Source organism: Schistocerca serialis, chromosome 2, assembly GCF_023864345.2.
Source record: "Schistocerca serialis cubense isolate TAMUIC-IGC-003099 chromosome 2, iqSchSeri2.2, whole genome shotgun sequence".
Classification (NCBI taxonomy): domain Eukaryota; kingdom Metazoa; phylum Arthropoda; class Insecta; order Orthoptera; family Acrididae; genus Schistocerca; species Schistocerca serialis.
Genome location: NC_064639.1, coordinates 537,542,411 through 537,559,634, shown reverse-complemented (window position 1 = coordinate 537,559,634; position 17,224 = coordinate 537,542,411). Strand labels below are relative to the sequence as shown.

General features: G+C 37.9%; 1 protein-coding gene across 1 annotated transcript in view; it reads left to right on the top strand.

Moving 5' to 3' along the window:
• Nucleotides 1–17,224, top strand: part of LOC126457511 (DNA-directed RNA polymerase, mitochondrial) — a 293,196-nt gene that overhangs the window by 13,733 nt on the left and 262,239 nt on the right. The window contains exon 2 of the mRNA XM_050093848.1: nucleotides 1,969–2,103. Coding sequence (XP_049949805.1) covers nucleotides 1,969–2,103 — 135 coding nt within the window. The remainder of the gene's footprint in view (nucleotides 1–1,968; nucleotides 2,104–17,224) is intronic.

Here is a 17,224-nt window from a genome sequence, read left to right as displayed (position 1 = left end):
CTCGCTGCTATCAATTTCAGGTTTCAACCAGTTTTCTGTACCTAATTTTATGTTAGCTGCACTGCTTTTCACAAATACTTCAAACTCGGGCATTTTGTTGTGAATGCTTTGGCAGTTTACCTTGAGGATTTTAATACATCCACTTGTGGGAGGCATTTTTTTCAATGTTACAAAGATACTTGTGGGTTTCCTGCAGCCCCATGGTGTGTAAGTCCAGGATGTCTCATCCTAGCTTGTTATAGACTTTTTGAAATTTCTGGTTCAGTCCTTCCACTTGGATCATTAGGGGGCCACAATCATTTCTGGGTACAATGCTGCAAACTGTGAACTTTGTTGAAATTTCATTCACAAAGCTGGTCTTCTCAACCTTCTCTGCCAGTCACTGGAATGATCCAAATATGACCTAGGAGCCCAGAGGACAGGCTCAATAATATTCCATCTGATATTTGGAGCATTTTGGTGATGTAATTTTTAAATGCGAGAACACTCTCATTATCAGCACTCAAATAATTTTCATTTGTGATGCCTTTATTTTTTATGCTGCCATCTTGTGACCTCTTCTTCTGAATCGATACATGCTTCAACAAGCACACACACAAATATTTTGTTTAGCCGATTCTACCATTTTCCAGAATAGACCAAAAAGTTATCTTGTTTTATTTTCATCAGTTAGTTTGTTGCATTGTTTTGAATGTTTGCATTATGTATAAAAGTTTTGCTGAGAACTACTTTTTTTTTAATATGTGGTAGCTTTCCCCACCATTTTGTGTTTGCTTGTTTCACATTCCATTTCCATGTTTCCCCTCTGTTTTTCTCTTCTTCTGTCTATCCTTTTCCACTTCATGAAGTGTTTCCACATTTTCTGTATTTTCAGTAGCTCCAGAAATAAAAGGAATTCCTCCCTAACATTATTACCTTGATTAAAAAACATTATGACAGCAATAGCAATGATAGGTAGAACCATGGCAAATATAGCTGTATGAAATCTTGTTGACAGTAGATGCAATGGTGGTGTAAGTCATCTCACATAATAATAATAATAATAATAATAATAATAATAATAATAATAATAATAATAATAATAATAATAATAGCTATTAAACATATTTTGAGAGAGAAGAAAGTTTCTGCTATCTAAAGCAGTGGCCGAGCGGTTCTAGGTGCTTCAGTCTGGAACCGCGTGACCGGTATGGTCCCAGGTTCGAATCCTGCCTTGGACATGGATGTGTGTGATGTCCTTAGGTTAGTTAGGTTTGAGTAGTTCTAAGTTCTAGGGGACTGATGACCTCAGATGTTAAGTCCCATAGTGCTCAGAGCCATTTTTTTGCTGTCTAAAAACAAGCAAAACTGAATACCCAATCATGTTCATTAGAACTCTAGAATCCCTACACAAAATAATATTAATAAAACTGTTATTGTCTTAATTTTAGTAGTATCATTGTCAGTTTCATTCTCTGTTGAATTTGTTTCACCTGGTGCATTATCTGAATCACCATAGTCACTACTAGTAGAAATCGTGAATGTTTTTACTCACACAAAACAATCATAAAGTTTACAAAACAAGGTTTAATGTGCAAAACAACAAATGGACTCAACTGTCGTGGTCGTCAACCTTGCTGACACACTTACACCACAACAGATTTGTACCACTCATGCAAACATTGTTATGGATTTACTGTCGTATTCTGTTGGATAGTGCTGCCCTCCACACAAAGTACAGTGACAATACACTTACACTATTTGTGTAGTAAACAGAGTGCAGACTCAAAATTAACAATTTTTGACTTACACCAGTAATGGTTTCGTGGGCTCATATGGTAATTAAAAAAGCCATTCTGTTGTATACAATATTATAAAAAATTTCTGTGTGTCCTGTTTGTAAAGAGTATTCTTGTTCCTAACAGTGGGACTTTAGATTGTTCACAAATTTCTATTGCTCAGATTTTGTGTGAGAATATTACTTTGCAGATTATCGACATCTTGTGCAACTGGCACAACAAGTTCGTTTGCATTCCACACATACTAACACTGCAGAAATATCAAAGTCAGCAACAAAAAAGAAAAAGAGGAGAGCAAAAAAGAAATATGTGGAATTGCTGGAAGGTATGTAATTCATTCTGGAATGCCATTCTATTTAAACACAAAGGAAATATTCTGTGCTGCATCCCAATACGTATTGTGATTGACTAGTTTTAGTAAATACGTGATTTCAGATTCAAATTATCATTTGTTTTTTGCTGTTAGTTCAGTGACTGGAAGTGACTGAAATGAATGTGGCGTGATTTCCATGTTATAATATTTTAGGTCCAATGTTCAGGTAGTTTACACTTTTTCCTCCTGCGTTCTGTTTTTCTGTTTCTTGCTACACATTTTATTCAGTCATCAGCTTTTATTTTTCCTTTCATTTCTTTGTACAAGTACACATTTTGATGTGAAACCTCACTCACTGCAGCAATTCTAAGTCTGCACCAATCACAACATGAGACAAGTATCATGGCAACAATGCTAATTCCTACCAGCTACCTGCACAGCCTGGAACACTGTAGGCTCGGTCCATTCCTGGAGGATGTCTCTTCTTCTGTTTGAATTGTTATGCCATGTCCGTGACTAGGATCTAGCAGTTTTTTTTTTAGCACCTTTCATCCGAATGCTGAAGTCTAGAATTTATTGGTAGTACAGCTACAATGCGTTTCACTTTCTCACACATCAGTAATAACAGTTCTATGCAGTAACATTTTTGCAACATATTTCATGGCAGTCTGTCTGCCTTTGAACACCACATACATCAGACCTCACCATGACCCATTTGATGGTTCTAGGCAGCTGCTACTACAGCGGCACTGTGTTCCCTTGCCCTTTGTCAAAAGCATTAGCTACTGCTCATTGTGTCGGAGAGTATAAAATGGTTTACTGTTGTTGAGTAATGCCCCACAAAATAAGTCTATTATTTGCATTTAATGCTCGATAGCAATGGAGGCAGACGACTCATTTTTATATGATGGGTATTGTATTACACCAATATACGAGACCTGAATATGGCTCAAAATTAATTTTATATTTTCCGATCCAATCAGAATACTTTACCATATTGTTTGATGTTGTTATGAATGTTTTGTATCTTGTTTATTTTCTATTTATAAGTGAGTCTTCATGCAATTTTTCATCAGGAATACATATGTTTCTGTCAAGCCACAGTGAGTAACTGTGGTGTAACAAGTTTTACAGTCATTGTTTGATTTCTTACAGTAAATGTATGTGATAAACAGTGTGAATACCTTGCAGTGCATTATCTATAGCAATGAAGGCACACTGCACATTGAGGTCCACATAATGATTCATGGAGAACTTAACACAGATCAAAAGTGATATTTAAGGTACTGAAATAGATTTGAACCAACGAAACTGTTCATTTTTTAAGCTACCCAGAGTGGAAGGAAGTTGCTAAGGCTGGTGTCAGCAAACCTCTTCAGGGGTACCTAATACCTATTACATAGGTTTAGCCCAGAGGGACTGTATTCACTTCATAACTATTCCCCCAACATATGGGTCTTTAGTAACAAACAACACAAATTTGTGTCATTGACAGAAAAGTTGAAGTTCTTCGGAGATATCTGTGTACTGAAGTAGCTTGGTATTGACGAGGCAGATATCTACAACCATCAACAGAGCTAACTGAGTCAAGCTTATGAGAAGACTTAAAGTGTAAAGCTTTTCTTCAGCTTTTGGTGGGTCTCTCTCAGTGCAGCATTGGTCCCAGAGCCTCATAATGAAATGTAAAACACAAGTACAGTAGTTACTTAAGTGAAGAATGGCATTTGTGGAGCCCAAAAATTAAATTTTATCTCCCTGTGTCTTGTCTTACAAGAAGGTTATGTAGTATAACTCAGCAATGCAGAAAGGGAATGCTAAGAGAATTTAGTGGATCTATTCAGGATCAGATGCAAAGAAAATGCTTTGTCACAGGGTTGCTAAATATTTACAACCATTTTGCCAAGTTTTAGATTTATTAGGGGCCGCTATGTAGCAAAATGCTTGTCTTGTATATCTTGTATGGGCTCTCAGAGTACCTTCTGATACTTTCTGTCACCTTTCAGGCTGTCTGTATAGCCTTTCATGCTGTCTTCTAGATTTAATCTAGAATTGCTAATTTTTGAAGATTTCTGACATGGGAAGGGAATGTTAATGATGGTATATTGTAATTTCAGTGGAGGAATAGTGAAACTAGGGAATTTAGTTACTGCTCATGTAGCATATGGCGTGTGAAATTTAGAAGGGTATAATTTTCCATCATGATTACAATTTCTCCAAAATACTAATGAATAAAATGCTTACTTTGATAGTTAGCAACAAAAACTTATTTCATTGGAAGAAAAAGTAATTGAAAGTCAACCTTAACCACACACATCATGAAACAATAAGATGTCAAATACTTTGCACCTCGGAATTGACTGTGAATGCGTACGCGTGCCTGTGTGTGTGTGTGTGTGTGTGTGTGTGTGTGTGTGTGTGTGTGTGTGTGTGTAGTCTTGTGCCACATAGAATTTCGCAACTACTATGAGAATGACAAATTGTATTTGTGGGGTTGGAAGCAAGAAGAAATTCAGTTAACTAATTAGTCAGTGCCATGTAGTAATCAATTCATTTAAGAATTGAGAAGAGAAGAACCCGAAAATTTATTGCTATTGACTGAAACTTAAATTTCTGCTGTGTGCAGTTCTGTGATTTTCATGTAGAGATCTACGCATACAATGCATTCTGTTTAGCCTGTTCTTTGCTTTCATAATGTTACCTTCTTGTTTAGTGCCTAAATGAAAAAAAGAATCCAATCCATCTCACTGATGGTCCCTTTGAGTCTTTCCAGTTTCTTTTTTGTGTGTTGTTGTTTCTTCCTCAAAGTAGACCAGTGCGCCTACTCCCACAAGGTACTGGATGCCGGAACACTTATGAATTTATTGAAATTGAATGCCACAAGCGAAATTTCATGTAGCTGTGTAAATAAAGCCATTGTTTGTTGTTGTGGTCTTCAGTCCTGAGACTGGTTTGATGCAGCTCTCCATGCTACTCTATCCTGTGCAAGCTTTTTCATCTCCCAGTACCTACTGCAAACTACATCCTTCTGAATCTGCTTAGTGTATTCATCTCTTGGTCTCCCTCTACGATTTTTACCCTCCACGCTGCCCTCCAATACTAAATTGGTGATCCCTTGATGCCTCAGAACATGTCCTACCAACCGATCCCTTCTTCTGGTCAAGTTGTGCCACAAACTTCTCTTCTCCCCAATCCTATTCAATACTTCCTCATTAGTTATGTGATCTACCCATCTAATCTTCAGCATTCTTCTGTAGCACCACATTTCGAAAGCTTCTATTCTCTTCTTGTCCAAACTATTTATCGTCCATGTTTCACTTCCATACATGGCTACACTCCATACGAATACTTTCAGAAATGACTTCCTGACACTTAAATCAATACTGGATGTTAACAAATTTCTCTTCTTCAGAAACGCTTTCCTTGCCATTGCCAGTCTACATTTTATATCCTCTCTACTTCGACCATCATCAGTTATTTTGCTCCCCAAATAGCAAAACTCCTTTACTACTTTAAGTGCCTCATTTCCTAATCTAATTCCCTCAGCATCACCCGACTTAATTAGACTACATTCCATTATCCTTGTTTTGCTTTTGTTGATGTTCATCTTATATCCTCCTTTCAAGACACTGTCCATTCCATTCAACTGCTCTTCCAAGTCCTTTGCTGTCTCTGACAGAATTACAATGTCATCGGCGAACCTCAAAGTTTTTATTTCTTCTCCATGAATTTTAATACCTACTCCGAATTTTTCTTTTGTTTCCTTTACTGCTTGCTCAATATACAGATTAAACAACATCGGGGAGAGGCTACAACCCTGTCTTACTCCCTTCCCAACCACTGCTTCCCTTTCATGTCCCTCGACTCTTATAACTGCCATCTGGTTTCTGTACAAATTGTAAATAGCCTTTCGCTCCCTGTATTTTACCCCTGCCACCTTTAGAATTTGAAAGAGAGTATTCCAGTCAACATTGTCAAAAGCTTTCTCTAAGTCTACAAATGCTAGAAACGTAGGTTTGCCTTTCCTTAATCTTTCTTCTAAGATATGTCGTAAGGTCAGTATTGCCTCACGTGTTCCAGTGTTTCTACGGAATCCAAACTGATCTTCCCCGAGGTTGGCTTCTACTAGTTTTTCCATTCGTCTGTAAAGAATTCGTGTTAGTATTTTGCACCTGTGGCTTATTAAACTGATAGTTCGGTAATTTTCACATCTGTCAACACCTGCTTTCTTTGGGATTGGAATTATTATATTCTTCTTGAAGTCTGAGGGTATTTCGCCTGTTTCATACATCTTGCTCACCAGATGGTAGAGTTTTGTCAGGACTGGCTCTCCCACGGCCGTCAGTAGTTCCAATGGAATATTGTCTACTCCGGGGGCCTTGTTTCGACTCAGGTCTTTCAGTGCTCTGTCAAACTCTTCACGCAGTATCATATCTCCCATTTCATCTTCATCTACATCCTCTTCCATTTCCATAATATTGTCCTCAAGTACATCGCCCTTGTATAGACCCTCTATATACTCCTTCCACCTTTCTGCTTTCCCTTCTTTGCTTAGAACTGGGTTTCCATCTGAGCTCTTGATATTCATACAAGTCGTTCTCTTATCTCCAAAGGTCTCTTTAATTTTCCTGTAGGCGGTATCTATCTTACCCCCAGTGAAATAGGCCTCTACGTCCTTACATTTGTCCTCTAGCCATCCCTGCTTAGCCATTTTGCACTTCCTGTCGATCTCATTTTTGAGACGTTTGTATTCCTTTTTGCCTGTTTCACTTACTGCATTTTTATATTTTCTCCTTTCATCAATTAAATTCAATATTTCTTCTGTTACCCAAAGATTTCTACTAGCCCTCGTCTTTTTACCTACTTGATCCTCTGCTGCCTTCACTACTTCATCCCTCAAAGCTACCCATTCTTCTTCTACTGTATTTATTTCCCCCATTCCTGTCAATTGCTCCCTTATGCTCTCCCTGAATCTCTGTACAACCTCTGGTTCTTTTAGTTTATCCAGGTCCCATCTCCTTAAATTCCCACCTTTTTGCAGTTTCTTCAGTTTTAATCTACAGGAGATTGTGGTCAGAGTCCACATCTGCCCCTGGAAATGTCTTACAATTTAAAACCTGGTTCCTAAATCTCTGTCTTACCATTATATAATCTATCTGATACCTTTTAGTATCTCCAGGGTTCTTCCATGTATACAACCTTCTTTCATGATTCTTAAACCAAGTGTTAGTTATGATCATGTTGTGCTCTGTGCAAAATTCGACCAGGCGGCTTCCTCTTTCATTTCTGTCCCCCAATCCATATTCACCTACTATGTTTCCTTCTCTCCCTTTTCCTACACTCGAATTCCAGTCACCCATGACTATTAAATTTTCGTCTCCCTTCACAATCTGAATAATTTCTTTTATTTCATCATACATTTCTTCAATTTCTTCGTCATCTGCAGAGCTAGTTGGCATATAAACTTGTACTACTGTAGTAGGCGTGGGCTTCGTATCTATCTTGGCCACAATAATGCGTTCACTATGCTGTTTGTAGTAGCTTACCTGCATTCCTATTTTCCTATTCATTATTAAACCTACTCCTGCATTACCCCTATTTGATTTTGTGTTTATAACCCTGTAGTCACCTGACCAGAAGTCTTGTTCCTCCTGCCACCGAACTTCACTAATTCCCACTATATCTAACTTCAACCTATCCATTTCCCTTTTTAAATTTTCTAACTTACCTGCCCGATTAAGGGATCTGACATTCCACGCTCCGATCCGTAGAACGCCAGTTTTCTTTCTCCTGATAACGACATCCTCTTGAGTAGTCCCCGCCCGGAGATCCGAATGGGGGACTATTTTACCTCCGGAATATTTTACCCAAGAGGACGCCATCATGATGTAATCATGCAGTAAAGCTGCATGCCCTCGGGAAAAATTACGGCTGTAGTTTCCCCTTGCTTTCAGCCGTTCGCAGTACCAGCACAGCAAGGCCGTTTTGGTTATTGTTACAAGGCCAGATCAGTCAGTCATCCAGATTGTTGCCCTTGCAACTACTGAAAAGGCTGCTGCCCCTCTTCAGGAACCACACGTTTGTCTGGCCTCTCAACAGATACCCCTCCGTTGTGGTTGCACCTACGGTACGGCTATCTGTATCGCTGAGGCACGCAAGCCTCCCCACCAACGGCAAGGTCCATGGTTCATGGGGGGGGAAATAAAGCCATAATAAACCCTAATTTATTGATTGGCATAACTCATTCGAACAGCACCAGAACAAAATTATCATCAAACTTAGCCTTCCATCTTGCTCAAATATTAAGCATAAAAGTAAAAGGCAGTATTATTAATAACATGTCTTTAAAGAACCTCATGTAGAAGTTATAATCAAGATAATGTAAACCAATTAAACAGCTTATTACAGAAAGAAAAATGGTCGGAAATGTACAAAATGAACAATGTAAATGAAAAATTCAACATCTTCATTGATACATTAACCTATTTCTTTCAAATTGCGTTCCCACTGAAAACTGTAACCATATGGGGGATCTCTAGAACCAGCAGTTGAATCACAAGGGGAATAAGGGTTTCACCAGAAGAAAAGAACTACTTCATGAAGTATATAACCCAAAAAATTCCTCACCTGAAGTATGCTCATACTATAAAAAATACTCCAAAATATTAAGAAAAGTAACAAAAGCAGCAAAAATAATGCATAATGGTGAAAACATTTATAATTCAGCTAATAAAGCAAAGGCTACGTGGAGTGTTATAAAAAAAAGAATCTGGAAAATATAAAAAATCTTTTCAAAAATATAACACTGTCACAGGAAACAAAAAAAAGTGACAAATCCCTTAGAAGTAGCCAGCACATTTAATAATTTTTTCTCGTGTGTTGCTGATAATATTTTACAATCAAACTTACATAAGAGCACCCAGGCAAACGTATACAAAATAAGTGCATGTAGAGGATCAATGTATACCAGTTCTGTTTCACAAGATGAAGTAGCTAAAACAATGAAAGGACCAAAAAATTCCAGATCTGCAGGCATTCATGGTGCACCTGCAACAATATTAAAGAAGAGTGCATCAAACATAATTGAAATACTCACGAACTTACGTGACTCCTCACTTCAGGCAGGCACTTTCCTTGCTGTATTGAAAACAGCAAAAGTTATTCCAGTATATAGGAAAATGAGAAAGATAATGTAAACAACTACAGACCCATCACAATTTCCTCTTAAGAAATTTATAAATAAAAACAACATCCTATGTAATGATCAACATGGATTCAGAAATAAGAGGTCAACGGCAACTGCTATTTATGAGTGCATCAGTTCCATCCTAAACCTGATGGACAAAAAATAAGAATCAACAGTAGTATTTATTGACCTGTCAAAAGCTTTTAATGTGGTGGATCATAAAATTCTGCTATCAAAGCTTGAAACGTACGGTATTCGTGGTCTGTCCAACAACTGGATCAGTTCCTTCCTGGCTAATCGTAAGCAGACAGTATGCATCAAGCACAGAAATATCAAACTAAAAACTGTCTCTGAACATTTAACTGGCTATAAACAAATTAAATGCGGTGTACCCCAAGGATGAGCAATGGGACTCCTTCTTTCCTTCTGTACATAAATGATCTAATCTTAAATGTTGTTGCACATAAAACAATCATATTTGCATATGACATCACAATTCCACTAAAAGGAGACAGCCATGGACAGTTACAGCAGAAAGTAAACATGGTCACAAAGCAACTTAGCAGCTGGTCACAGAATAATCAGCTTGTAATAAATAGTAAAAAAATAACATTGCACTAAAATTCTACAATGCTCCTAACAGGGACATGTTTATCCCATTGGTCTCCATCAATGACGAAGTAGTTGGTAACAGTACTGAAACCAAATTCTTAGGACTTTGGCTACAGAGCAATGTAAAATGGAATAATCATATTGAATATTTCAATGCAGAACTGAGCAAAACATGTTACCTTCTTTGCTCACTAAAATCATGCTGTAGTGAGAAAACAGTAATGAAAGCATATCATGCCTGCTTTTATTCTCGTCTTAGATATTGGCTCTCTTTCTGGGGAAATTCTAAAACAGCTAATAGCACTTTAAAACTTCAAAAAAGAGCAATTAGATTCTTGTTTGGGTGCTAGCCTTGAGACTCCTGTAAACCTCTGTTAAGAAATCTGGTATTCCTCCATTACCATGTGTATACATTATGGAAACCCTTTCATTCATTAAAATAAATGTAATAGGTAAGGACTGCAGACTGTGATGTACATGATCACTTTGCCAGACATACTGAAACTTACATATAACCCAAATCAGCACAACTCTGTGCCAGGTAGGTACTTTTCACATGGGAGTTAAGCTTTATAACAAACTTCCTGAAAACATAAAAGCTATTACTGAGGTGAATACCTTTGGTAAATCTCTAAAGTCACATTTATAGCACCACTGCTTTTACTCCATTGAAGAATATTTAAATTTATGAAGTGTGTTATATAGATACCTATGTATAAAGTGTATTATTGTAAGCTTAAATAAGTAGGCCTACGAATGACTTTCAGTTGTATGCTTATAACTTGACTTGTCCAATGTCTTATGCATAAGCTGCTTTGTAGACAACAGGACCAATAAATACAGTACAGTTCTATTTACAGTTGTAACAGTACAACCAGCAGATGAGTCAGTGGTAAACTATTGTTGTTGTAACTTAATCGTAGCTATCTGTAGCAGGGATAGAGTTCATACTACCTATTCGATTGTTGAGTAATATACTGTAACATGAATTTATCAGTCATACAGTTTATTTATTTATTTGTTTTCGTTACAGCCGTCTATGGGCTACATTTACACAACTTCCTTCACTTTCAAAAGTTCTCTTCTTTCCTTTTCTCCAGTACTCCTTCATCCGTTGGCTCACTCGTGCATGTTCTTCTGCCCAGTATTATATACGGTATTAAATAAACAAAATTTTTTGCAGAGTTCTGCTTGTGTCACCGGCTTCCCATTGGCACTGATTGTTTTTGCGCTTTTCCAGTTGCCCTGGAAACGAGATACTGAGGTAAACAATGGGTATTCTGGGTGGTGAAACATTTTTCCAAATTCGTCGATCATGTGCTCAGTACCAAATATGGATAAGATATCTCTTGTGAGTGAATGATTAACAATAACAAACTAATAATGAATAAAATTTATTACCTTACAGATGAAGGTTGATGATTAACAATGGAAATGAAAAGTGAATGAAACTAAGAAAAAAAAAAGCTGAATTGATCTTCATTGGTAGTACAATGACATCTGAACCAGCAACTACCATTGCCTTAGATCACGAGACAAGCATGGTGCTTTGGAGCAAACATGACACCACTCCATTTAGTGCTCTGCCATTGCTCTCATGGTAGTTAATACAGACAGTTAACAACATGAAATGCAAAACCAGTTGAAATATTTGTGTGGAATTACCTTATTAGGTTCTGAAAAATTAAATCTACAATTGCAGTGTCTATAAACACAATGACTATTTAGATTACTTCATCAGTAAGAAAAGAGAATATTTAAAGAATGTAGTAGAATCACTCGACACCAATCCTGAAAGTGAGTGAACAATCATGAGGTGCCAAACAATGTTAGCAATTGTTCCAAGTCTCCACTGCGCTAGCAATATGAAGAACTTCATGGACAGCTCTGTGTCCTCACGGATACCTGTAGCCCGCTCCACCTGCACCTTAGATCAGATTTTGATCTAAGAGAGAGCTTTAAGCCAACAGTATATTGTTGTTGTTGTTGTTGTTGTGGTCTTCAGTCCTGAGACTGGTTTGATGCAGCTCTCCATGCTACTCTATCCTGCGCAAGCTTCTTCATCTCCCAGTACCTACTGCAACCTACATCCATCTGAATCTGCTTAGTGTATTCATCTCTTGGTCTCCCTCTACGATTTTTACCCTCCACGCTGCCCTCCAATGCTAAATTTGTGATCCCTTGATGCCTCAAAACATGTCCTACCAACCGATCCCTTCTTCCAGTCAAGTTGTGCCACAAATTTCTCTTCTCCCCAATCCTATTCAATACCTCCTCATTAGTTACGTGATCTACCCACCTTATCTTCAGCATTCTTCTGTAGCACCACATTTCGAAAGCTTCTATTCTCTTCCTGTCCAAACTGGTTATCGTCCATGTTTCACTTCCATACATGGCTACACTCCATACAAATACTTTCAGAAACGACTTCCTGACACTTAAGTCTAGACTCGACGTTAACAAATTTCTCTTCTTCAGAAACGATTTCCTTGCCATTGCCAGTCTACATCTTATATCCTCTCTACTTCGACCATCATCAGTTATTTTACTTCCTAAATAGCAAAACTCCTTTACTACTTTAAGTGTCTCATTTCCTAATCTAATCCCCTCAGCATCACCCAATTTAATTTGACTACATTCCATTATCCTCGTTTTGCTTTTGTTGATGTTCATCTTATATCCTCCTTTCAAGACACTGTCCATTCCGTTCAACTGCTCTTCCAAGTCCTTTGCTGTCTCTGACAGAATTACAATGTCATCGGCGAACCTCAAAGTTTTTATTTCTTCTCCATGGATTTTAATACCTACTCCGAATTTTTGTTTTGTTTCCTTTACTGCTTGCTCAATATACAGATTGAAGAACAACGGGAGAGGCTACAACCCTGTCTCACTCCTTTCCCAACCACTGCTTCCCTTTCATGCCCCTCGACGCTTATAACTGCCATCTGGTTTCTGTACAAATTGTAAATAGCCTTTCGCTCCCTGTATTTTACCCCTGCCACCTTCAGAATTTGAAAGAGAGTATTCCAGTTAACGTTGTCAAAAGCTTTCTCTAAGTCTACAAATGCTAGAAACGTTGGTTTGCCTTTTCTTAATCTTTCTTCTAAGATAAGTCGTAAGGTTAGTATTGCCTCACGTGTTCTAACATTTCTACGGAATCCAAACTGATCTTCCCCGAGGTCCGCTTCTACCAGTTTTTCCATTCGTCTGTAAAGAATTCGCATTAGTATTTTGCAGCTGTGACTTATTAAACTGATAGTTCGGTAATTTTCACATCTGTCAACACCTGCTTTCTTTGGGATTGGAATTATTATATTCTTCTTGAAGTCTGAGGGTATTTCGCCTGTCTCATACATCTTGCTCACCAGATGGTAGAGTTTTGTCATGACTGGCTCTCCCAAGGCCGTCAGTAGTTCTAATGGAATGTTGTCTACTCCCGGGGCCTTGTTTCGACTCAGGTCTTTCAGTGCTCTGTCAAACTCTTCACGCAGTATCTTATCTCCCATTTCATCTTCATCTACATCCTCTTCCATTTCCATAATATTGTCCTCAAGTACATTGCCCTTGTATAAACCCTCTATATACTCCTTCCACCTTTCTGCCTTCCCTTCTTTGCTTAGAACTGGGTTGCCATCTGAGCTCTTGATATTCATACAAGTGGTTCTCTTCTCTCCAAAGGTCTCTTTAATTTTCCTGTAGGCAGTATCTATCTTACCCCTAGTGAGACAAGCCTCTACATCCTTACATTTGTCCTCTAGCCATCCCTGCTTCGCCATTTTACACTTCCTGTCGATCTCATTTTTGAGACGTTTGTATTCCTTTTTGCCTGCTTCATTTACTACATTTTTATATTTTCTCCTTTCATCAATTAAATTCAATATTTCTTCTGTTACCCAAGGATTTCTATTAGCCCTCGTCTTTTTACCTACTTGATCCTCTGCTGCCTTCACTACTTCATCCCTCAGAGCTACCCATTCTTCTTCTACTGTATTTCTTTCCCCCATTCCTGTCAATTGTTCCCTTATGCTTTCCCTGAAACTCTGTACAACCTCTGGTTCTTTCAGTTTATCCAGGTCCCATCTCCTTAAATTCTCGCCTTTTTGCAGTTTCTTCAGTTTCAAACTACAGTTCATAACCAATATATTGTGGTCAGAATCCACATCTGCCCCTGGAAATGTCTTACAATTTAAAATCTGGTTCCTAAATCTCTGTCTTACCATTATGTAATCTATCTGATACCTTTTAGTATCTCCAGGATTCTTCCAGGTATACAACCTTCTTTCATGATTCTTGAACCAAGTGTTAGCTATGATTAAGTTATGCTCTGTGCAAAAGTCTACAAGGCGGCTTCCTCTTTCATTTCTTCCCCCCAATCCATATTCACCTACTATGTTTCCTTCTCTCCCTTTTCCTACTGACGAATTCCAGTCACCCATGACTATTAAATTTTCATCTCCCTTCACTACCTGAATAATTTCTTTTATCTCGTCATACATTTCATCAATTTCTTCATCATCAGTATATTACTCCATTGAAAACAGAAATGAGTTGGAAACTCATCTGTTTGTTTGGCTTGCAAGGACCAAGTAACAATACACAAAAAAATTAACTGGAAAGATTCGAAGGAACCATCAGTGCTGTGGATTCGGTTTCTTTTCATCATTTAGGGACTAAATTAGAAGGTAGCATTATGACAGCTATGAACAAGCTAGTATGTATAGATCTCAAAATGAAAAACTTATGAAGTCACAGAATTGCACACAGCCCACATTTAAGGTTTAGTTAATGACCATAATTTTCAGGTTCTTCTCTTCTGAATCCTTCTATGAACTGATTACTGCATGGCATTGATTAATTAGTTAACTGCAATTCTTCTTGCTTCCACCCCCACCAGTATAATTTGGCATTCTCATGGTAGTTGCGAAATTCTATTTCCATGTGGCACAAGACTACACACAGAGACAGTCAGTTTCAAAGTGCAAAGTGTTTGACATCTTATTATATCATGATGTGTGGGGCAAGATTGATTTTCAACTACTTTTTATTCCACTGAAATAATTTTCATTGCAAACTATCAAACTAAGAGTTTTATTCATTTGTATTTCAGGGAAATTGTAGTCTTGATGGAAGTTATACACCACAAAATTTCACATGCCATATGCAACATGAGCAGTAACTAAATTCACCAGTTTTGCTATCCCTCCACAGAAATTACAATATACCATCATTAACATTCCCTTCCCATGTCAGAAATCTTCAAAAATGAGCAATTCTAGATTAAATCTAGAAGACAGCCTGAAAGGCTATACAGACAGCCTGAAAGGCGACAGAAAGTATCAGAAGATTACTCTGAGAGCCCGTATAAGATATGCATGACAAGCATTTCACTACACAGCGGCCCCTAGTAAATCTAAAACTTGGCAACATAGTTGTAAATATTTGGCAACCCTATGACAAAGCATTTACTTCTGTGTCTGGTCCTGAATAGTTCCACTAAATTCTCTAAGCATTCCCTTTCCACTTTGCCGACTTATGCTACTTAACCTTCTTGTAAGACAAGACACAGGGAGAGGAAATTTAATTTTTGGACTCCACAAATGTCATACTTCACTTAAGTAACTATTGTTCTTGTGTTTTACATTTCAGTATGAGGCGCAGGGACCAATTCTGCACTGAGAGAGACCCACTACTAGCAACATGGTGTTACCTCTGTGGTTCCACACGTTTTGTGATGCAAGAGCAGCATGAATTCTTAGTTCTAATCATGATGTAGACCAATCCACTCTAGATTCCTGATTTCTGTTTTATTTAATAGCATCACAGGTTTTTGGAGATTTTTTTTTTCTTGCCAAAAGCTGAAGAAAATCTTTACACATCAAGTCTTCCCACAAGGTTGACTCAGTTATCTCTATTAATGGCTGTAACTATATGCCTCATGAATACCAAGCTACTTCAGTACGCAGACGTCTCTGAAGAACTTCAACTTGTCCGTCAGTGACACAAATTTGTGTTGTTTGTGACTAAAGACCCATATTTTGGGGGAATGGTTATGAAGTGAATACTGTCCCTCTGGGCTAAACCCATGTAATAGGTATTAGGTACCCCTGAAGAGGTTTTCTGACACTGGCCTTAGCAACTTCCTTCCACTATGGGTAGCTTAAAAAATGAACAGTTTCGTTGGTTCAAATCTATTTCAGTACCTTAAATATCACTTTTGATCTGTGTTAAGTTCTCCATGAATCATTATGTGGACCTCAATGTGCAGTGTGCCTTCATTGCTATAGAGCATGCACGGCAAGGTATTCACACAGTTTATCACATACATTTACTGAAAGAAATCAAACAATGGCCGTAAAACTTGTTACACCACAGTTACTCACTGTGGCTTGACAGAAAAATATGTATTCCTGATGAAAAATTGCTTGAAAAATCACCTATAAATGGAAAAGAAATAAGATACAAAACATTCATGATAACATCAAACAATATGGTAAAGTATTCTGATTGGATCAGAAAATATAAAATTAATTTTGATCCATATTCAGGTCTTGTATATTGGTTAATACAGTACCCATCATATAAAAATGGGTCATCTGCCTCCATTGCTATTGAACATGAAATGCAAATAATATACTTATTTTGTGGGGCATTACTTAACAACAGTAAACCATTTTATACTCTCTAATGCAATGAGCAGTTGCTAATGCTTTTGACAGAGGGCAAGGAAGCACAGTGCCGCTGTAGTGGCAGCTCCCTGGAACCAGCAAATGGGTCATGGAGAGGTCTGATGTATGTGGTGTTCAAAGGCAGACAGACTGTCATGAAATCTGTTGCAAAAATGTTACTGCATAGAACTGTTATTACTGGTGTGTGAGAAAGAGAAATGCATTGTAGCTGTGCTACCATTACATTCTGGACTTCAGCATTCAGATGAAAGTTGCTACAAGCAGTTTTGACTGTGAGACGTTGCAATTAGACTATGAGCAACAAACTATTTACCTCTAGATCACATGTGCAGGTAAGTCATAACAACTCAAACATAAGAAGAGACTTCCTCCAGGACCTGTCACAGCCTAGAATGTTGCCAGATTTTTCAGGTAGCTGGACTTACGGAAGTATCAGCGTGGCCATGTTACTTGCCCCGTGTTGTGATCGGTGCAGACTTAGAATCTGCAGAGATGACCACAGGCCAAATTTTTATGTCAAAGAGTGTACCTTTTTGTTTTCCATGAGCTCTTGTATTTTATTGTGTACCCACCCCACTGAGGCTTTACTAATGACACAAAGGAATAAAGCCTGGTTTCGTTTGTTTGAACCATGATTTTATCCTTCCTACTC